Source organism: Dasypus novemcinctus, chromosome 5 (assembly GCF_030445035.2).
Source record: "Dasypus novemcinctus isolate mDasNov1 chromosome 5, mDasNov1.1.hap2, whole genome shotgun sequence".
NCBI classification, from domain to species: domain Eukaryota; kingdom Metazoa; phylum Chordata; class Mammalia; order Cingulata; family Dasypodidae; genus Dasypus; species Dasypus novemcinctus.
In genome coordinates this window covers 113,125,642-113,149,223 of record NC_080677.1, presented here as the reverse complement: position 1 = coordinate 113,149,223, position 23,582 = coordinate 113,125,642, and the positions used below count along the sequence as shown (strand labels likewise).

At 37.3% G+C, this 23,582-nt stretch overlaps 1 protein-coding gene across 3 annotated transcripts in view; it reads right to left on the bottom strand.

Annotated features, from left to right (window-relative positions):
* Positions 1–23,582, bottom strand: part of LRGUK (leucine rich repeats and guanylate kinase domain containing) — a 129,021-nt gene that overhangs the window by 66,132 nt on the left and 39,307 nt on the right. For all 3 annotated transcript variants that reach the window (XM_004465765.4, XM_058297376.2, XM_058297375.2), the window contains exons 9-14: positions 22,251–22,337; positions 20,336–20,442; positions 15,200–15,319; positions 8,381–8,477; positions 3,131–3,244; positions 19–220 (exon numbers count right to left, since the gene is read on the bottom strand). In XM_004465765.4, coding sequence (XP_004465822.2) covers positions 19–220; positions 3,131–3,244; positions 8,381–8,477; positions 15,200–15,319; positions 20,336–20,442; positions 22,251–22,337 — 727 coding nt within the window. The remainder of the gene's footprint in view (positions 1–18; positions 221–3,130; positions 3,245–8,380; positions 8,478–15,199; positions 15,320–20,335; positions 20,443–22,250; positions 22,338–23,582) is intronic.

Below are 23,582 nucleotides of genomic sequence, written 5' to 3'. Positions count from 1 at the left end.
TTGCTCGAAGTTACTGACCTGAATTGATTACTGCATCAAAAAATCCTGGAAATTTCTGATTAATTTCAATATAAAGGTCTACTCTGGAGACAGCAAATTCAATCTCTGCACGACTGAATAATCCTTTCCGCCGCAAGTACCCCTCATATTTTTCCTTATTCATGGGTACCACCAGGATATATCGAGGTTCAAAATAGGAACATTTCAAACTTCTTACACCCTTTGGAATTAAAGCAAAGATCAAATGGAAACAGATACACGATTTAGGAATCATTTTGGAGACATGTGACAACATAGATATAATAAGTTGTATTATATTGAAGTATTTATTTTATCTGTATAATTAGTTACTATTTTTCCATAAATATCTCAAGGTTGGATTACTTTGCTATGTTTATCAAATATTAAAATATCTTTGGAAATAATAGAATTCATTCTACCTGATATCCTTTAATTAATCATTCTAATAAATATGAGTGTTAAAGAAAACTGCTAGACATAAAATAGATATTTTCACAGTAGTACTGCATCTTTATTACTGAAAAGTAACTTAAACTCTACATTTTAAAAGGCATCCTTGCAGCCACAGAAGATAAAGATCTTACCAGGGAGAAAATAATTCTCTGTTACCCCTTTGTCATCTCCTTGGAAGTCTCGCTGGTTCTGAACCAAGCAACCTGTGGGGCTGGCTCCCATTATATCTCACAACTGCTATCCAGAGCATGGGAAGACCAAGCTCCTGACAACTGGGAGATCACAGAGGAAGCAGGTTAAGGTAGCAGTCTGGGAACCTGGAGAGCTTGGTTGCCACCGCACTTCTCCAGCTAACTCTGTGCAAAGCCAAGTTTACTGGGTGTCAGATATCTCATGGGCAAAATGAAAGTTATTCAAAGGGACTCTAAAATCCCTTCTATTCTGTCATCATTTAACTCAGGATTCAAAATCTATGTTTTAAAAGTTCAATGGGAAGAAATACAGTCTCTTTTTAGAGAATGTTTCTGAAAGAATCAATGACAAGAGCAGTTTGGAAAAATGCTTAAGCCAGGGAGAATTGTGGGAATAAAGCATGGCTTATAGATTCAACCTCTTGTAAATGAGTAGGAGTAAACTCTCAAGGAGAAACAGTAGCCAGTACTCAGAAAACAGCTGAACAAGAAAAAGAAACACACAAGGATATGTGGAGTTGTGTTTTCTTTTTTCTTTTTGCTAACTAGCATGGAAATGAAGACCTCCTAAAGATGCAAAACCAACAAATTTCAGAGAGCTAAGAACTGAAGGATTATGAAGTTCAAATTAAATAGCCAAAGGAAACGTGACCAATCTTGTTGAGGCTAGGGAACACTTACACCAACATAAGGAGCCAAAAAGGAATTAAGCCAGGGGTTCTTAACCTTTTTTGTTCCACAGAACCCTTTGCCAGTCAAGTGAACGCCACAGACCCCTTACTAAGTCCACACTATACTGTGTATTATTTAATAAACACATCACACCACACCAATATGTCCCCATAAGTTTAACATGTTTTTTTTTCTTTAATTTGAATTCAAGCTCATGGATCCCTTGAATTAAGGAATCCTGAATTAAGATCTCCTGCTCCATGAAGTTACAATGGAAAAGAGCAAGAAAGATTCAGAGAAGCGGACTTGGCCCAATGGATAGGGCATCTGTCTACCACATGGGAGGTCCACGGTTCAAACCCCGGGCCTCCTTGACTCGTGTGGAGCTGGCCCATGCGCAGTGCTGAAGCGCGCAAGGAGTGCCCTGCCACGCAGGGCTGTCCCCCGCATAGGGGAGACCCACGTGCAAGAAGTGCACCCCGTAAGGAAAGCCGCCCAGCGCAAAAGTGCAGCCTGCCCAAGAATGGTGTCACACACACGGAGAGCTGACACAACAAGATGACATAACAAAAAGAAACACAGATTCCCAGTGCCGCTGAAAAAGATAGAAGCAGTCACAGAAGAACACAGTGAATGGACACAGAGAGCAGACAATTTGGGGGGGGGAGGGTGTGGTAAAGGGGAGAGAAATTTAAAAAAATAAAATGAAAAATAAAAAAAGATTCAGAGCCTATAGAAAAGGAATACCAAATTTGCTTAGGTTTTTGTTTTCTGTAAATTTGGTTTAATTGAATATTTTTATAAGTATTTTCTGATGACAAAAAGTGTTATAATGCTCAGTGTAGATTACTTGAAAAAAATCAATTGTCTTTGAAGACTGCAAATATTTAATAAAGTTAAATATTTTTAAACCAAGTGAGTGGGATATTCATAGTTTCACTCTGGATCTTAATTCTAGAGAAATATCTGTGTAAATAATCAGGGGGAAGACAGAATATTGGGACAGAGAGAAAAATCTCCTGAAATCTACAAGTCTACATTGCTAGAAGTATGAAAAATATTGTAATCAGTGAACAACTGGAGTCAAGTGACAGCACAGCCCACATATCTCCCTTAAAGAAGGAAGGAGCAACGTCAAGGGCATAGGGCTGCTGTTCTGCAGCCATAGGGAACCAGTTCCACGCCTTGTAAGAATCTGACTTTATCTAATGCCACTTCATATAAGCAGAGACCATGGTCTAAAAGAAAAAGGAAATAAATTCTCATAGAGACAGAAAGAAGATTAGAGGTTATCAGGGCTGGTGGGAAGAAAAATAGGGAATTATTGCTCAACAAGTATAGAGTTTCTGTTTAGGGAGATAAAAAAGTTTTGGTAATGGAAGTTTTTGATGGTAGCATAACATTGTAAATGTAATTAAAGCCACTGAATTGTACATGTAAAAACAGTTAAAATGGTACTTTTTAATTTTATATATAAAAAGAAAAAGGATAAATTAGCAAGGAAAAAACTTGGAGACTAAATCTTGTATGGCAGTTTTATTCATAGTATATGTGAGATTTCTTGTATTATAATTGCACTCCTGTCATTAAATTTTTTCATGTCTTGCTTACCCCAATACTAATGATAAACTCAATATCTCGTACTTTGTCAGTCCTCTTGTCGCTAGCAGTGTCCTACCTATACATTGTTGCTGACCCCCAAATCTCTCTCTATCTCTTTCTCTCTCTCTCTATACACACACACACAAGCACACATTCATAAAAAATAAATTGATTGAATGAAAAATACTTACTTCTATTTCCATATGAATACAGCTTGCTAAACCATCTCTTGCAATGCCTTCTACGGTGTCCCTATTTAATCCATAATTGTGATTACCATAATTAAACGTTAGAATGAATTTCCCCTGAAATTTGAGAAGTACAAATATTTTCATTTCAACTGCCATCATGGAGTTTTTCAGAAATAAAATCATTTGATGCTTATTTTATATGATTCCATAAAAGTTACAAACATTGGCAACTATATGGCAATGAAAATTAAAACTTAATATCAAACTGTGATAAACATATTTAGAATTTTAGCCAACAAAAATAAGGGCTTTGGAAGTAATCTGCTGGCAAAACTTTAGGGAGGGAAGGCAATGAAGCTTATGGTAGGTAGAAAAGACCATTTTGCTTACCGGCTTCCTGCCAAACCTGAACCACACTCTCTCTCCTTACTGACGGAGCAAAACTAACCGCTTGCTCTTTGCCTCAGCCATGTCAGCTATGCCGGCATATCAGGTAGCCTAGAAAAGTTTTCCATTCCCAAAGTCTCACATTCTAAGATAAGCCATGAATAACGGTTCATCCCTGAAGTCCATGAATTACAGGGACATCCTAAGAGTTTTGCATTCTGAGATAAGCCATGAAAACCAGACCCATCCTGTTTTTCCTTATAAAGCTAGCCTTTTTTATTAAAATTGTTCCACATATTACTCAATAGGATTGTTGTCTACCCTGTAGTCATTTGAACTATAAATATTGCCCTCTCTCTGTATTCTGGAAACACAATTCTTCTGAAAACTGTACTCCCCTTGCAAAAATGCAAGTAAAAATGCATCTTTCAAAACTGTCTGCACATTTTTCTTTGACAATATTATGTTTAATAGACTCCTGGGTCTAATCTAAGCTGGGAGGCTGAGGACAACAGAAGGAATAAAAATGGAGTTGACCTTGGCAAGTCTGACTCCTCATATATATAAGATTTTGAAATAAATAATGAAGTGAAAACTCCCAAGGCTGCACTGAATCCAGTCAAATGGCAACAGCAGTTAAGAGCCTTCTGCTATCCTACGCCTGTTGGTCCCAGATGTTCTGGAGAGCTGTGGGAATGGGGAGAAAGGGTATCTGTCAGGGGAGAGGTGTGTGGGAAGGCCAAGAGACATAGGGGGTCTCTTGGGATGGGGTGGGTCGGTAGGGAAATGTTTATTGGGGATGATGATAATCCAAAGTTCATCTGAAAGTTTAAAACTCAACAATAATCATGCTTAATATTTTATTCTCTCAATGTCATACCCTCTTTGTTCTTTGGAATAAATACTTGACTCCCTTTCTATCTCCACATATGTGTGTGTGTGTATGTGTATGGGTATATATATCCCTTTTCAGATATATTCTATATCTTGTTTACTGTGATATACCCTATTTTCAAAAGGTGTACTTGAATCACTTTTCGAAAATATAAGTTTGTTTACCTGTTTGTACAAGGGCCTCCCTCTGTGGATCCCAAAAACATTTCTGGAAGGATGTAGGGTTGGGAGGAATCGTGGGTGGTACTTAAGTATATAAAAGAGAACCAGTGAGGTTCCTCAGAAAGCTAAGTATAGATCTTCCACATGACCTGGCAATCCCACTTCTGGGTATATAACCAAAAGAACTGAAAACAGGAACTCGAATAGATATTTGCACACCAATGTTCAGAGCAGCATTATTCACAATTGCCAAAAGATGGAAGCAACTCAAGTGTCCATCAACAGATGAAAAGATAAATAAAATGTGGTTTATACATATAATAGGATATTAGTCAGCTGTAAAAAGGAATGAAGTCATGATACAGGTGACAATATGAATGAACCATGAAAACATGTTGACGAAATAAGCCAGAAGCAAAAAAGACAAATATAGTATGAGCTCACTGATTTGAAACCATTAGAATAAGCAAACTCAGAGTCAGAATCTAGAATTTAGGTTACCAGGGGAAAGGGTAGAGAGAAGGAATGGGAAGTTAAGGCTTAAAATGTCCAGGGTTTCTATTTGGAATGATGGAGATGTTTTGGTAATGGATGGTGGTGATGGTAGCACAACATTGTGAATGCAGTTAACAGCAATGAAATATATATCTGAATGTGATTAAAAGGGGAAATGTTAAATTGTATTTATGGTAACAATAAATTTTTTTTAAAAATCCATGGAACTACACTATACAGTAAACCCTAAGTTAAACCATGGCCTTTAATTAATAGTACAATTACAAAAGCATGTTATCATCAATTGTAACAAATGTTTCACACCAATGCAAGGTGTTGGTGGTAGGACGGTATATGGGATTCCTGTATTTTACACGTGATTATTCTATAAACCCACAACTTCTCTAATAAAGAAAAAAAACCGAGTACCAGTGAAACTGTGAAGAACTGAGATGAAGTGGTCCCCCAGCTGCTGCTTGGTGATACTCCCCTCATTTCTTTCTGCATATAGATTTCTTCATCCATAGCAATAATCATATGTGATAAAACCCAGGTCTGTGTTCTTATTTCCACAGGAACGAGAGAGGTTCTGCAAGTAAGTATCTGTGTATATGTCCATAAGGGCTTGTGTGTTTGGGGCATGTGAAGGAGAGAATTATGTGTGGGAGGGGGTGGGGGTATTTGTTGGAAGCGGAGTGTGTGCTGGTATCTGAGTACCTGTCAGAGTGGGCAGGTGTGACTGTCCTCGGGAGCGTCGGTGGTGGGTATGCCAGGGCTGTCTGCCACAACAGACAGCTGCAGGTGGCGAGACAGGGTGTCTGGGGGCTGTTCTGAGTGTGGGGGTAGGATGGGGAAGCTGGTAGTGTGCTATGAGGGTATATTCTCAAAGTTTGTCTCCTGCCATGAAACAGCCTCAAGCTCACTTTTAAAGAAAAGGAGATCAAAGGCAAAAGACAAGTTGAAGAAAATTACATTATATGGACATAATTAATATATGTTAGCAGAAACAGTATAAATGGTAGTTTTCAAACACACAAGAATTTTTATGGAGGGTGGAAGAGTATAATAATACATAATATATTATACAAGTACAGTGGTTTCTTAGATCGGGAATTTAACCTGATTTGGTTGATTACTGATACAATCAGGTATAGAATACCAGGGAAGCATATGAAGTACATAGAACAGATGAAATGAACTGAGAAAAAAATGCCTCATACTCTAACAAGAGAAATTACCATTAATTCTGGGAACTTAGGTTGTCTGTCAACCTAAAAGAGCCCAAAGAGAACGTCAAAAAATATTACTAAAAATGTCACTAATGTCAAGAAAACGCCTCAAATCTCTATCAAGTCTTTTAGAATTATAACGTCCCAGAGGACTCCTAAAAAATTAAATTGAACTGCCAAAATATAGCCCAAGGAGAGAATATTTTAAGGAATTTCCGAGATGCTCTTTTGACAAGGTTAGAGAGAAAACTGCCTAGGGATTATAGGGCTTTCTCACTTGTGTTTTCCTGTAAATTCTAGAAGTTCTAAAACCATGCACCATGTATGGAGTTGGTTGTTCAAAACTAACCTTGTAGAAACTGCAGAGCCTAGGCCTGCCTATTCCACAATCACGTGCACTGAGGTATAAGCTGGGCCCTTTATTGGAGGGCAGGGAGGGGCTCGTGTAAAGGAGCAGGGAGGAGAGGGGGAAGACGGGGAAGGGAGATGTAGCTACCGCTGATACCACCAATAGTCAAAAGCAGAAACATAAATTAGTCGGAATCTGGTACTTCAGTAGTCTTCAGGGGGAAAAAAGTAGCATAGGGTTCATTTGGTGATGGTTAGAAAGGATAATAACATAAATAAAAATAAGGTCCATGAAAAAGAGTAAATAAAAAGCTTACAGATTCATTGACATGATGTTGGGGTTCTCTTTCATCTAACTGAAGTCATGTATGGATATGCATTAATATTAGCATATATTTTTTCTTCTTTATTTTTAAAGAAGCTTTAGATTACATAAATGTTACATCAAAAATATAGGGGATTCCCATATACCCTATTCCCCACCCACACACTTCCCCCATAAACGACATCTTTCATTAGTGTGGTACATTTGTTAAAATTGATGAACATATATTGAATCATTGCTACTAACCATGGTCTATAGTTTTCATTATGATTTACACTTTGCACTGCACGGTTTTGACAAAATGTGTAATGACCTCTATCTGTCATTGCAATATCATGCAGAACAATTCCAATGGCCTCCAAATGCCCCATGTTATACCTAATCTTCCCTTCCCCTCCCCTCAGAATCTCTGATGACCAATGTCTTTACATCAGTGTTCCAGGTTCTTCCATTACTAGATTAAGTCTACTTTAGTCCATAGTTGCATTCCCCCCTTATGTTTGTTCATTCCTCAATCTTGAGGATTTGGGGATGGTGATGTCCACTCTGCTTCCAATTGAGAGGGGGTTAGATCCCATGGGGCAGATGGATGGAACTGTCTGACATCAGCACATACTTTCAACTGCTAAACCACCACAGAGGCTGTGGGGACTCACTTTGCATGTGAAGGCCTAGAAGGAACAAGTAAGTTGTTTTTCAGAAAATGAACTAAGAAACAAGGGTGTTGTGAATTCCTACCAATCACTACAGTATCTGGGTTTCAGTAAAGAAAACTTAAATTGATCATGGCTGCCCTGAGCTCCGATGAAATGGACTAATGCCAGGTAGTTACCTCGTCTAGTAAAGACACAGTCTGCAAAAAAATTAGGAAACTTCTCTGGTCTAATGGCAAGGGTTTCTGGCTGCATTAGTGAATTGCCCTGCTGCTAAGGTTTAGGATTCACAAAGGCAAACATTTCCCATCAAAGGCTGCTTGTCCAGGACAAGCAGACTGAAGTAGAAAACACCCCTGATAATCAATGGAAAGACCACTCTTTGCACAGAACAACCAACCACTAGCAATGCTCAATTCACAAACTTTGTGCATCAAGTCAGGCCTGAAAGAACTGTTTATCATGACTAAATGATGATTAACAGCAGTACCTGAATAAACACAGATCAGAAGAATTCCTCATGGGGCTTTAGTTCTATTTTTCTTAAAACATCTACTCATTTAGTTTATTGAAAAGTTGCCATATTTTCTCCAAGATCACAAAATCCAGAAGCATGTGAACAATGCTGTGGTTTTAGAAAACATCCCAATAAGAACACATCTCTCACGAATACAAAATTTAATTTTTCTCTATTTCCTAGTATTTATGCCAAAGATTTTTTTACCTCTTGTACAATAAACAGTAAGAAGATTCTTACCATGCTTAGCATTTCATCAAAAACTTCTTGAGAGATAAAATGATAATCAACTCGATCCCCTTCTCCAAAGTAAGGTGGTCTTGTGGTGTGGCAGGCCCTGAAAATATAAAATAAATAATCTAGTCTATTTCTATTGACTTGAAATTCAACATGGAAACTGTTTCAAGATAAAGCATGTTTTAAAAAGTGAAATTGATCCATGAATCATAAACCATAGTCATCTAAATGTGAAAATACTGTGGTTTTGAACTGCTACATTGCATTTAGTTGCTATATTCTATAGGGATTATACAAATGTTGGATTATGGACAACAAATTATTATCTATTACTCTTCTGAACTTTCTCTTTGGCATCATAAAATGAAACTTTAAGAGCATAATCACAGTCATCATGAATATACTTTTCCAAGCAAGTGCTTTCATGTTTTCCCTGATCCATGGGCATTTTCCACATGCTGCCCCTTCCCTCCCCACACCTGGCTAACCCACTTGTCTTTCAGGACTTAGTTTAAGTGTCATCTCCTCCAAAAAGCCTTTCTGACCCCCAATGGCTGGATTACGCACCTCTGCCTATACTTCCACAGCCTCAGTGCATGTTGCCAATTACATTCCAGTCACTTGGTCATGACCCCATCTCTTCCATGTTTAAGGGCAGAGGCAATCTTGCTCATGCTCTATTGCCAGTGCTTACTGACTCTATGTATGAATCTCCTCTGAGAATCCATGATTCAAATGGAATTCCCAGCTGAACCAGAGAGGTTTTTGCTGACCATTCTAAAATAGCATTACCTCCCACCACTCCCCCATGGCTCTCTATCGCTGGACCACCTTTTATATATATATATTCTTTATAGAAATCATGAGGGGAAGACTTTTTCTTGTTCCCCTTGTTCACCACTGCCTTCACCATGCCTGGCACCAAGCAGGCATTCAAATAAATATTTGTGAGATGAATGAACAAAGGAAATAATGAAGTGAATCATGGCTATTATGAAGTCCAGTTTATAGATGACTATGAAAGAGACTTTACCAAGGTCACACAGCAGGCTAGTGTGGGTCCCATAACTAGAATATGGAAATTCCAACTAGACCAGGATTCTCATTTTCTTATCATTCCATATAATTCTGCCATCCCAGTGTTAAATTCTGGTAATGCAAACTGATTTTTAGATTATCTTATACTTTTAAAATCGGAAAAAAAGAATAGCTGGACACTGGACATGTCAGTTCATTTATTCCTCACAAAACAATGAGGTAGATGGTATTTCTTTTATTTTACAGATGATGAAACTGAGGCAAAGCAGTTAAGTAGCACTAGTCAATAGCAATACCAAAATGATTCCAAAGGCAATTTTTAAAAATATCACATTAATTAAGAGGGTATATTTGCAACCTCAAAAGCCTCTTCATTACAAAATCAAAGACAAAGAGCTTTTCATATTTCCTACCATTGTTGCAGTTCTGTTATAATCAAGAATGAACTATACTAGTAAATTTTAAGGTCTTAGCATCACATTCAAATTGTATACTCAAGAAAGAGAGTACATTCCAATAGAAGACTGTCAAAATGCTGTGACATTTGTTTTGTTGTTTGACTACACTGGTATTTCCTCAAATGCCCTGGCAGAGACCTGAGAGCCTCTGTCTACCCGTGTCCTTGACAGTCAGCAAAGATAAGTCAGTGATTTGGCATCTGCGCTGCCAACCCTTAGTATACCCTTTACACCCTATGCTGAATTTGCATTTCCCAACAAAGGAATTGAGCGGCAGGAATTTTTTCAGAATCTCTAATAGGAAGACAAAGCAAAGAAACAATTTGAAGCTTCCAGGCAGGCAAATAAAGATATGGCTTCACTGACGTGGAAAATGCTGATGACAGAAATATCTACTGTGGAACTTTCTATTAAGCAAGACTTTAAGATGACCTGTGGTTCTTTTTAACCTGTCATCCAATTTTCACAAAGAGATAACTTCACTGTGTAGTGTGCTGCCCAAATAGGAACATTTTAGGAAAGAAACACTTCATAGTGAGAGCAATGTTTCACTAAACTTACTTAGAAAAAGTGATGCCAAGTTTTAGCCATTGCTTTCAATATCCTTCCTCTCCCTTGTGTACATATAATTTCAATTATAATTTACATTTCCGAGTGTTTATATTCATGAATTATTTAAGTCATAGCAAATTAGTTAAATCATGGTTTGCAGTGGAAGCTGTATTTCCTCTTAGTTCCTCTTGACAGACAAAAGAATTTGAATGCGAGATTAAATCCAGTCTACGACCCTGGTTCTAAAGGTTCAAGGGTGAACTTAGACATTTTAAAGGCCTTCATGATCCAACTCAATGCTTCAATTCATTGGCTACTTATCATTGACGATACTAACAACTCAAGTCCTTGGAGAGACGGTGAACAGGAGGATCCAGATGGCCAAATCATAGAAACATCCAGGGCGACATAACAGGAAAAAAGGGTATCTAGGAAGAGTTAGCATGTGGATGACATAGACTTTTTAAGGTTGATTCAGAATCAAATTGATTCACTTTTTCAATTCTGGATCAGACTGCTTCAGGAAATAATGAACTTGTTACTACAAATATGTAAGCAAAGGCTTGGCTGTGAGCTCACCTAAATTCAAGCATATTGTAGAATGACATGTTCTGAGCAAACGAATGGGTATCCACAAAATACCCACTGGTGGACAAGTTAATATGGTCCTAATGCCCAATGTAAATATATGTCAGTACATTGCTGGGCACAATTTAAGGGATCATGAAACCAGAAGATTTCAGCACATATTGTGGCCAAGTATCAAATTCCATGAAGTCACTAACTACTTTTCAGTAACCATATACTACTTTCCCAATTCATGCCATCTGCATGTCTACAAGTCTCCTTGACTCCAGCCTAGGCTCTCCCAAGCCCTTCCCAAAACTGCAGACAGTGAGACCTGTGAGCATGCCACTCCCCTGCTTAGAAACCCGTTATGACCAGACTCCTGTTTTATTTCTCTGGTCTTACTTCTGTCATCCAGCCCTTCATACTTCAAGCATAACCATACTACAATGTGTACTTCCAGTTAATTAAAAGTGCCTGGTGTTCTCCCTGCCTGGAAAGCCCTCCTCCTCCAGCCCCACACTCCCAGTCCTGCTTTACTTCTTCTGTCACACAAGCTCTTTTCTTCTTTCATCATGGTACTCATCACACTAGCTCACAGGAAGCAATTGCCTGTCAAAATTCCCTAGTAAATTGCACGCTGACAGGAGGACAAGGCCCATGTCTGTCTGTTTCATAGTTTTATCACCAGCATATGGGTGGTGCTCAATAAATATTGATTGAATGAATAAATGAGCCACTCCACTAGTTTGTCACATGCGTATAAACTGACATTTTAGATCAGTCTGCATTTAAGATGTCTGTAGCTCATACCACCCCATTTAGCTAAACAGCTGTGGTCTTTTACTTGACTGTATTGTACTGCTAAAAATAAAAAATATATATTTGATAATCAACATTATGAGATGGTTATGAAAAGAGATTGCTACGAAACAGAGATACAAAGAAGAAGAATAAAGCTGTTCTCTCATGACTATCCAGATCACGTTCACTGCCTTAAATCTGGAAGATAAATGGGCAGGATGGGTATCATTTTGTGTTTCCCTCATTATCTACCACTTTTTCAGGAAGGCACTGATTTGTGTGGTAATGTGAGAAGTACAGAGATTTTGAAGGCAGGAAATACATATCTCTAGGCCACTCATAACTGATAGAGAAAGAACTTGTAACCTATTTCTAAAATCAAGAATAAACAGTAAAATCAAAACCTAAGACTAATGGAAAATCTCTCAGCCACAGCAATATTTGTTATACCACTGAGTTATGTTTTTAATATTTATGTATCTGGGTATGTAACTTAGCATATGAAAATTTCATTAAATTTCTTGGTCTTGGGTCAATGTAATTTAAAAGGAAGACTAAATACCAGGAGAAAATGAAATTGAGGAGGGAAAGTAAAGATTCAAGCAAATGGCAGAAAAGAGGCTTTGTAAATGGTTGTTTCATTGTGAGACTATGTTCAGATCTTTTTTCTTCTATTTAATTAAAAATCAATAAAATTTATGCTAGATAAAGAGTAAAAGAAAAGAAAATCTAAATAAGAGCAATGACTTTCCCCTGAGGATGCGTCTCATTTTTATCTTTAGCTTTAATTAGAAAGTCCCTGCATATAATGATGGTACTCTTTTGCTTCCTCAATGGATGAAACTACTAGGTATTTAATACCTCTTTTTCTTTTACCAATGATAAGATCTTTGATCCATGCTTCAATGGAATTCTTATAATGATTTGCCATTGAGCAAACACTGATCTCCGCCTCCGTAAAGGTGACAATGACGGCTGGATGATGTGGCGGGGCGGCGGCGCGGCACAGGGGTGGGGTTGGGGATCGGTGGGTGAGTGAGTGTGTCTGTGTGGAGGGCGGTGGTGAGGGTAGTTAGATGTATATCTCCTCTTGCCACTAATTCCATCCAGGAAAGAGAAATAGCAGTGGCAGCAGTAACAGCATTGGAACCTGAAGCTAAGTTTACGATTCTTTTATCATCTTGTGCCTCCACACAAATATCACATGGCACTAATTACTGAAGATCTGTGTTCCCCACTAGATTACAGTTTCATCAAGGCAAGGACCTCACCAATCTTGTTCCCGCTGTATCCTTAGGGCCTAGCACATAGGAGGAACACATGAAATATTTACTGAAAGGAAGACGGAACAAATGAATGAACCCAGCTTTACCTCCACCTATCCATTGGTGGAGGCTGGGAAAGTTGCCTAAGTCATTTCTGGTCAAAGTAATTTCCCACTTAATGTTGCATACAATACCATTAACTCATTCTTCCACTCACCCAAGCAATCAGTTAGTCTTCAACATAACAAATATGTTTCATGCACATATCAATGGTCTGGCCATGTTCTGGGCACTGAGAACTCAATGGTAAAAAGGGTATATAGGTCCCGACCCTCACTGGGTTGACAGACGAGCAGAGAAAACAGACATTGAATAAATCATTACAAGCATGACAGAATAAGCATCCTGATAGGAAAAGGTAGGATTTAACAAAAATGAATAATGTGGGATGCCTATGCAGGTGAGAATGTAGGGGTAGATTGGATCATAATCATGATGATGAATCAATAAATGCCTCCAAGCACTCATATGGCCAAACATCTCCCATCAGTACATACTATGAGTAAATAAGGACTGGATGGCCAACCAATTTCAACCATATTTAGTGTCTGAGATGTGAAAGGAATTCTAACTAGAGAAAGGCTTGGTGTGCATAAGTCACTGTTTGCTAAAAGTAATTCCAGATTTACACATTAGCATAATAATCAGGATACCTCTGAAATACATTTTGTCCTAGTTTGACTCTCTATTCATTGTGTTAACCTTATCTTTTCAAACAGGTTCAGCATTTCCACCCCACCATAGGCACATAATGGCACTCTATACATTTTTATTCTAGTATTAACTCTTCATTTATTTATGTTTCTTCATAGTGTTTAAAATACATTAACCAATAATAATTCTATAGTACTTATATCCCAGAGCTGCTTAGATGAGGACTATAGATTTTGATATCTAAATAAACGGACCTGTTTAAAACAGTATTTGCATTGTTTGAACATGTATAGCTTAAGGGAGGGAACTTTTTGTGACATTAGAAAATACCTGGCATTTATTTTTCTTGTTATTCTATAGATCTTTGTAGTCACATCCTCAGCTCACTGACAGACACCACTGATCTAAAAGCAATTTCGTTGCTATATGTAAAAAATAAAAGAGGAACGCAGTATAAGAGACCATAGTAAGAATTCTAAATTTGATTCCCGGAAGTCTTCACAGAGTGGGTAAATCCTGCTGGAGGTTATTCTGGATGGTTCTAATTTTTCTGATACTCTCCTTTATTTTAACTGTGCCCTAAGGAAATCACTCCACAAAATATGTGCTCCAGAAAACCAAAACTGAACTGAACACTAACCTGAGGGAAAGGAAAGGAAAAAATTTTTGCCATCCTTTTTCTTTCCTTCCTCCTGAAATATGCCACTAACAGGGAAGACTTGTCAAGATAAAGAAGCTGATGTGCCATCAACATGTGATCCAGGCAGAGAATGGGAGATGGCTGTCCCTGAGGCACAGACCTGCCCGAAACACATCCCAGTATTACATGTTGCTATAAGGCACAGAAACAGGGTGATCCCGCATTCAGACACCATTATGCATAACTGAAAAGATGTATATTTCCAAATCCTGGAGAGTGATTTGTGCTGGTCCTGAGTTAAGTTAAACTTTTAGAAGATTAAAGTTTTAAAAAATATTGTGTATATCATAATGTAATAAATGTCAAAGAAGTTGATGGGCCTTCTCTGGAAAGGACGCATAACATCATGATAAACCATGTTGGTGGAGAAGAGTCCCTGGTATGTTTACTATCAGGGTCACAAGAAACTTTTTTTTTCTTCTTGTTAATGGTTAAGTTCTTGTATTAGTAGGAGTATACTTTAGCAATCAACTGTACTACATTGATCTCTTTTCAAAACCGTGTAAGCATGTTGATTCAATATTCTCAATAATTTGCCTTCAACGACTAAAACTCTCACCGTGCTTCGTCCTCACCAAGAGTTAATAGCTATTGAATATTTCATTTACCTGCTGTAAAATGTAACATATATTAAGTTGTTTTGGATATTTTTGAACTTGCTCAGAATGGCCAATATCAGCAATATCTGAGATTTTACTGCTTTATAAGTAGTAAACACACTTACCCGTATCTGAAGTAAGTACTGAATTGTCTGCAGAGGCGGTGGGCAAGTTCTCGTTTACCACAAGCTTGAGGACCAGCTAATATCAACATGGGATAAGGGGCATCCAGACTAGGAAGAGTACTGCAACAGGATAAGAGTCAGTTATTGTCCTAGTCCACTCAGATATGCAGGGTATTAACTATATCCAGTATGTAAAGTTTCTATATCTTGGACATAATTAATTCTAGTAAATGAGTACTTGCTATATGTACACCCTGAAAAGAAGAATAGTTCTACCTTCCAGAAAGAAGTTGATATAATATAAAAATAATATAACATAGATAGATAACAAGTCAGGTAAAATTCAAGTACATGTAAATTAATCTTAAGAGTTTTTAAAAAGAAAAATATGATAAGATACATTCTTGATTGTTAGAGTAAGATGTTACCCAAGAACTTGAAAATGAAAGAAATAAAACCAGCCTCTGAGAATTAAACTTTAATATCCACACTTACTGGATTAGAATGCAGATATGCAAAGCAAACTTAACAGTAATTTTACCTGGGCAATTACTATGTGCCAGGTATTATTCTAGGAATTTTACACACATTACCTCATTTAATTATCACAGAAGCTTATTATCCCCCAATGTTTGCTTCTCAAACAAGGACCCACATTGAGGAGAAAACTGAGCAAACATTCAAAAGAAAGAGAAAGCATAGACCAAAGTAGGGGAGGGAAAAGAGACAGGAAATCTCAGAAAGCAAGCCACCATATTTTGAACACTTCACAAAATCAACAGAAGAAGAAATTAATACAAGGCATAAAAAACTAACAAATAGGAAATTGAAAACCCAGGAAATTATTAGAAATAAAAGGAAAAGAAATTCAGAATTAAAGACTAAACTAGAAGGAACATAAAGAGAATAAGCACCATATTTAATGCCTTAAGAGAAACAGTTTAAATTGTTTCTAATTAAAAAGAAATGAAGGCCCACCCAAATACAATCAATGGATTTTTGACAAAGGTACAAAAGCAATTCTTCAATGAAAGAAATGATACCCTTTTCAACAAGTGATGCTAGAACAATTGGGCATCCACAGGCTAAAATATGATCCTAAACTTAAACCTACCCTTTATACAAAAATTAACTCAAAATGGATCATGGAACTTAAATGGGAAGTATAAATTATAGAATTTTTAGAAAACAAAACAAAACAAAAAACAGGGCTAGGTGAAGAGTTCCTAAACTTAACATGCAAAGCACGATCCATAAAAGGAAAAATTGACAAATTGGGCCTCGTTAGGATTTTAAAATTTTGTTCTGTGCAAAATTTAACTAAAAAGACAAAGTAGAGACTGAAAAAAATATATGAAAACCCACATATCTGACAAAGGACTAGCATCTAGAATATATAACTTTGAACTCAACAATAAAAAAGCAATCAAATCAGAAAATGGACCAAAGACAGGACAGATATCCCACTGAAGAAGCTATACAGATGACAAATAGAACATGAAAAGATGTTCAATGTCATTAGTCAAGAGAGAAATACAAATGAAAACCACAATGAATTATAACTGCACACTAATCAGAATGGCTAAAATAAAATAAAATAAAATAAAAAGTGACATCAAATGCCAGTGAAGGTGCAGAAAAACTGGATCACTTATCCACTGCTGGTGGGAATATAAAATGGTACAGCCTGTGTGGAAAAGTTGGCAGTTTCTTAGAAAAGCAAACATGTGCTTACCACATGACCTAGCAAATGAAACTTAAATTCACACAAAAACCTGTATATGAATGTTCATAGCAGCTTTATTTGAAAAGCCAAAAGCTGGAAATCAGTCCAAATGTCCTTCAATGGTTAAACTAATTATGATACATACACACCATGTATACTACTCAGCAATGAAAAAGATGAACTACTGATACACATAACAACTTTGATGACTGTCCAGGGAATTATGATGAGTGAAAAAAAGGCCAATCCCCAAAGTTACAAGATTCTATTTATATAACATTCTTGAAATAGTATATAGAGATGGAGAATGGATTAGTGGTTGCCAGGGAGGGGAAAAGGAAAGGAAGTGGCAGTGGCTATAAAAGAGTAGCACAAGGGATCCTTGTGATGAAACTGTTCTGTATCTTAACTGTGGTGGTGCTCACTGAACTAAATACACACAAGTACATGGTGAAATCTGTTAAGCTGGGTGGATCGCATTGAATGCAATTTCCTGGTTTTGATGTTATGCTAAAGTTATGCAAGATGTTATCATTTAGGAAACTGTGTGAAAGGTGTAAGGGATCTTTCCATATTATTTCTTATAACTGCACATGAATCTACAATAATCTCAAAATGGAAAGTAAAAAAAATAAATGACAAAAGAGAGAAAAAGGATTTGAGAAAAAGTGACAAATAATGAAGATAGGAAAAAGAAGATCCAACATATGGATAGTAGTTGTTCCTGAAGAAGAAACCCAAGGCAAAGAAAGAGAACAAATATTAAAGATTGTAACTAAAGAAAATTTTTCTTAAATTAAATAAAATTAAGCTTAAAAATTTCTTTGAAAGAACACTCAGTATTCCTGAGAATATAAGTCCAGAATGACTAATATTACTGATGTTTAAAGAAAAAGGAAAAATGACATTTGGTCAACTAGAAAAAAAAAAAGCATAAGGCTTATAAGGGAAAGAAAAGTAAATCATTATCAGACTCTGACAGCAACATTTTATTCCAAAAGAAAACGGGGTAACATTTTAAATTTATTTGAGGTAAAATGTGTGAATCATTGATTTTGTATTCAGTAAAACTGACTTTCAAATATAAAGGACACAAATTACTAAATCTACATTCATGAATTCAGGGGATACTGATCCTATAACCCTTCCTAAGAAATCTACTAGAGAACAACCTTCATACAACCATAATGACTAGAGGTAAGAACAAAGACTGATGGGAAGCAATATACAGTTACCCATAGAACTAGTACTAAATGAGAGTTAAGAGGGAGAAAATACAGCATGCAATGGCTATATGTTCTGATAATATAAATATAGTACACTAGTTTTAAAATTGGGGGGTGTTGAATGAGAAGAGCACAGGCAAAACATGTTTTTAATGTTTTCAGTAATCATATGGGCGGCAGTATGATATGGTTATTTTGAGACTGTTATGTTTAATACAGGATTAAAAAATGAGTCATTATGGGATATTCTAATTCCATTTTCCTCTGTATCCATGAGAACCAGGATTCTTAGTGTGGAAGAAAGGAGATACAGATCTAATAGAGAGGAGACTAAGTTAAAGCTCTGTAGTCTTGAAATTGAGTTGTAAGTACCAATATGAATTCAGGAGGTATTCTATCCATCTATATATAGATAGGTAGATACAGATAGATCTATCTAGATGTAGTGTAGATAAGTACAGAGAGATTGAATAAATATAAATAGGGATGGATGGATGGATGGATAGATTAGATGATTGATAGAGGTGTGTGAGAAAGAGAGAGAGAGAGAAAGAAGAAGGTGGGGGAGATTGACTGATTCCTAGCTTGGTCCACTAAAAGGCTTATAGAAACTATTACCAACTGAGTAGCAATGAGTATGAGTATCGCTACTGCCCAGAATTGGATTGTAAATACCATTTCACCCTAAAACCAACCAGGGTTCCCTGGAGAAATGCCCCAGATTTGGGGCAGAAAATATACAAGATGAACCTGAATAGCCTTATCACACCAGATAACAAGGAATCTATCAATGAGTACCAGGCTAGAGTTAAGGTTCTGCCATGTCATTTAAATATTGTATCCTCATCCTGACCATGCCAGGAGAGGGGATAGAGGTTCTCCAATAGTGCAGCACAAAAGACCCATAATCCACAAGTCAGGACTCCTCCCCTGGAGTCAGATGTCTGGTGCTGCCAGAGAGCTGAACACTGCCCCAAAGTGGGAAGGGCAATGGCATACTAGCTGCTGACCCTGTGTCTGTGAGTTTTCACAGTGACAACTGCTCCATTCTGGCCTGCTTAGCCATTTGTTCTTGTTTGCCTGATAGCCAGAAATGATCAAGAAATACCTGTTTATCAAATATTGCTGCAAATTTCTTTGATATATATTTTTATATAAATGTACCCTAAGGCATGAAACAAGTGGCGATCTTGTAAACTAGAAAAGAAATACAACGAGAACATAAATGTCTTCTCTTTAAATAAAATGTGCTTTTCCAGATGTATGCAAATAATTGATGAGTCATTTCACCTAGAGGGCTACCATAAACATATAAAACAGTCAATGTTGACATTATTAAATTAAATATAAAAATATGTCCCATGTGCAAAATGAAACATTTTACTCTCTGTGGGAAACCAACCATTGTGAACTACAGGAGCAAATACTGCATGGAGGAGAGAATTTACTTCTTCCAGAGATTTTACAAGTATTTTTAAAATGCCTTTGGGTATTGATAGAATTTCTGAATTATAGCATAAATGACCATCTGCTCCAACAGATTGTTTAAAAAGAAATGGAGAAACCATGGTAAATCTGTCTTTGAACTTAGAGGTGAGAGACTCTATCCATGTGCTCAATCAAGCTGGGTGACTCCTCACTGCTGAGTTGATTGTAACACAGTGCGGACTATTTCAGGTTTCCTTTCAGCTAGCAGGGTTTCCTTCTAGGGACTCCCTAATGACCTGAATTCATGCAATGTTCTTTGGCAGAAGTATTTAGCATTCCTACACAGCTAAGAAAAAACATTTATACAATGGATATATAAATTATTGTATTTCTCTGTTAATGAGGCTCAGGTCTGTGGTTCTATCCTATGGCAGAAAAGCTGTCAAATTTTTTTAAATTTCACTGTTGAATGTCACAGGTTAGCCACCATACAAGTGACCAAACAAAAGAATGAAGTTGAATCAACTCACTGTTCTTGGGAAAACACCAACAAATGCGCAGCACATTCAAGCACATGGTAATCATCTGCTATAATGGAGACATCAGTCTATCAATGAGAGGCCTGACTCCTCCCTCAGAGAAGGAGACATAGCAGCATTTACAGGAAATGATGTGCCACAAAATAGAGTATTAGGGGAAATGATGAGGTTGTCTCTTGCTTGCCCACCCTGACTTCTGTGGATACTCAATAAATACCTATCAAAGATCCTCTGTGGCTGCATCATGCTGTTTACAATATGGGTCAGGTGGTCTTGGGCCGCGACCACTTCAGGGGGAGGGTCATATTTATTCACTGCAGCAACCTGTTCCACAAGAAGAAATGCAAAAGGAAAAAGAAAGTTTAGTTTTTGAAAAGACAATGAGGTTTATATTTTCATTAGTGAAATAGTTCAAATAGACAACCGGGCATAGAAAAGAATTTAACGCACATTCACTAACCTTTGGGTTCAAGTCTTCATATCTAGTCTTACTTTCCTAAAATCTAAATAATGGTAATTATTTTTAAGTGGAGAGCTGGAGTCCCTTGCTCCCTTACTTATTTCCCCTCCTTGTTTGGGAGGGGAAAAGCAAAAAAAGCCTCTAAAGTCTAGGATTACTTTTAATAAACATTCCAACTATAGGAATAAAATGAAAAAAAAAAGAATAAAAATCAGAGTTCAAAATTCCAGGTACTTGACACTGCTGAATTTTTTCTCATCCCATCTTACCTAGAACCATTCTTACTTTTTCAAATTCTACCAAACTTCTGCCTCTTTTAGCATAACTTTCTCTATTCGAGGGCTTGGGCCCTTTCCTCTTAATATATAGTTCCTCTATCCCCTTCTCTGCCAGTTCTCGAAATATACATTATCCCCATCTACCACACTTTTACTTACTATATGGCTTTCAAATTTAATTCTCTTTGCAAAATGTTCAAGGAAAACAGAAATTAGTAAGTGCCTTTGAGTGTGAAAAGAATAACTGACTAGCATCTGTAACTTTTTAATCAAGATTTCAGAAAGGCATTTATGAGATGGAATTTCTGCCACTCTACATTTTTATACCTATTTTCATTCCCACTCTCAAATGTGCACATGAAGAAAGCCCTCAAGAGTGGAGATTTCAGCAAGCATCGGTCACTAAAGAAGACAAAGCAGTTACCACAGGGAGCAGGGAGAGGGGGACAAGTGCTAGCATTCAAGATCTGGTCACTCTGGGACTTTATGACCATATGAATCATTACTTTAAAAAGCAAAAGTATGGATTTAAAATACCAGAGTAGTGGGAAACAGACTTGGCCCAGTGTTTAGGGCGTCCGTCTACCACTTGGGAGGTCCACGGTTCAAACCCCAGGCCTCCTTGACCCATGTGGAGCTGGCCCACGCACAGTGCTGATGCGCACAAGGAGTGCCACGCCATGCAGGGGTGTCCCTGCGTAGGGAAGCCCCACACACAAGGAGTGTGCCCCGTAAGGAGAGCCGCCCAGTGCAAAAGAAAGTGCAGCCTGCCCAGGAATGGCGCTGCACACACAGAGAGCTGACGCAGCAAGATGACGCAACAAAAAGAAACACAGATTCCCGTGCCGCTGACAACAGAAGCGGACAAAGAAGAACACGCAGCAAATAGACACAGAGAGGAGACAACTGGGGCGGGGGGGAAGGGGAGAGAAATAAATAAATAAATCTTTAAAAAAATAAAATAAGATAAAATAAAATACCAGAGTAGTGAAGTATTAGAGTTTCTTTTGATCATATGGTAGAATGACATCATAATACATTGTAGGGAATAAATGTTTAAAGTAACACAGAAACATACACCCGCCACATAAGATAGTTATCCAAATTAATGGCCTGCAATAACACGCCAGCCTATATAAGTTGGGCATTGCTTCTGTTCCCCAACACCAATCTCCACTGTATCAGCTGCAGGACTTTCTCTGCAATTGCATTGACATTCAGCTTTGCAGGGGATTAAACTATCAGATTCCAGGACAAGGAAACATTCCCTAAATAAATAATCAGTTTACATATTATTACATGTGTTATTTCTTTATGATATTGGCCCTGCATCAGGCACCATGAGCTCTGACATATGCTAACCCATAAAGACATGAAACAATATGATCACATACCTTTTCTTCCACTTTAATCTTCTTCTGATCTAATTCTGTTAATCGTAGTAGCATAAAAATTACGAAGAACCAATATTCAGATTTTTCCTATTTAAAGTATTAAGAAGACCATTCAGTTACCCTTCTTTTCCTAAATAAACAAGCACCAGCATTCCATTTTGCTTCATACACACACTCCACTGCAGGTCTCCACATTTTCACATTTACCAGTCCCCTCACATTAACTGAAATGCAGGCTCTGCCTTACAACTTAGAAGGCCCTTCAAATGTGTGATCCAGTCAATCTCCCTGTGAGATAAACAAGATGGGTATGATTATCCTCATTTCTAAAGAGGAAAATAAGCCTCAGAGAGGTGAAGTGCCTCATTTAAGATTCCATTTCCAGTGAGTGATTCAAACCCTGTCTTCTAGCTTCAAAGACAGATATTTTATTATTGTGAAACATATCCCTTATTCCTCTCTACCTTCCCCTGTTAGGATTATCTGCCTTTCAGAAATGTAACTCGAGTTTGTTGTTGTTGTTGTTGTTAGTAATTAAGAAACTACACCTCTCTGAAGGGAAAAATATTAGTGGATAATGCAATTTTTAGATGGGAATGCACATGAAATGAATAAACAAAGGTATCTTCTATTATTTCAGTGCATGAATGGAGGGGGCTAGTGTGTGTATATAAGTGAGTTAACATTTGTGCAAGGGTTTATGTATATGCATAAATAATCATGGGTCTGAAACTGGGGTGTAATGGCCAGTTTAAGCCCTGGTCCTTTCTTTCCCAGAAATGCTTTTAAATTGACTGTCTCTATTCCTATACAAAGAGTTGTTTTCATTTTAAAATTTCTTATTTTATATATTGGTTTTTCATCTATCCAGGTATGTTCATCAAGATATGCACAAAAAGAAAGGTATACAGAGATACACACAAATTCAAAAGAGTTTAGGTAAAGGTAAGTGGAGGGTATAGGTGGAAAAGTAGAAGAAAGAACAGATGGATAAAGAGGGAGGGAAGGAGGCCAGGAGAAAGGATTTATCAATGGAGAGAAAAAGGGGAGTCTGAAGAAAGAACAGTGGGATCCATGAATCACAGAGGTTAAGAATCCTTAGGAAATACATTCTTTTGTTCTGTAATCATTTTACAACCACACCAATTTCACTGCTACAGCCAGGCAAAATACTTTAGACTGTCATTCTCCTCCTATGAAAGAAGAAACCATATTCTGTCTACTTTTCTGGAATCTTTCATTCTCCAGTATAAAAGACATTGTTCTTCAATCTCAATGGCTTCCTCTTGTAATATTCAATTTCAGGGTTTACTTTAGCTGACAGTGATGAGA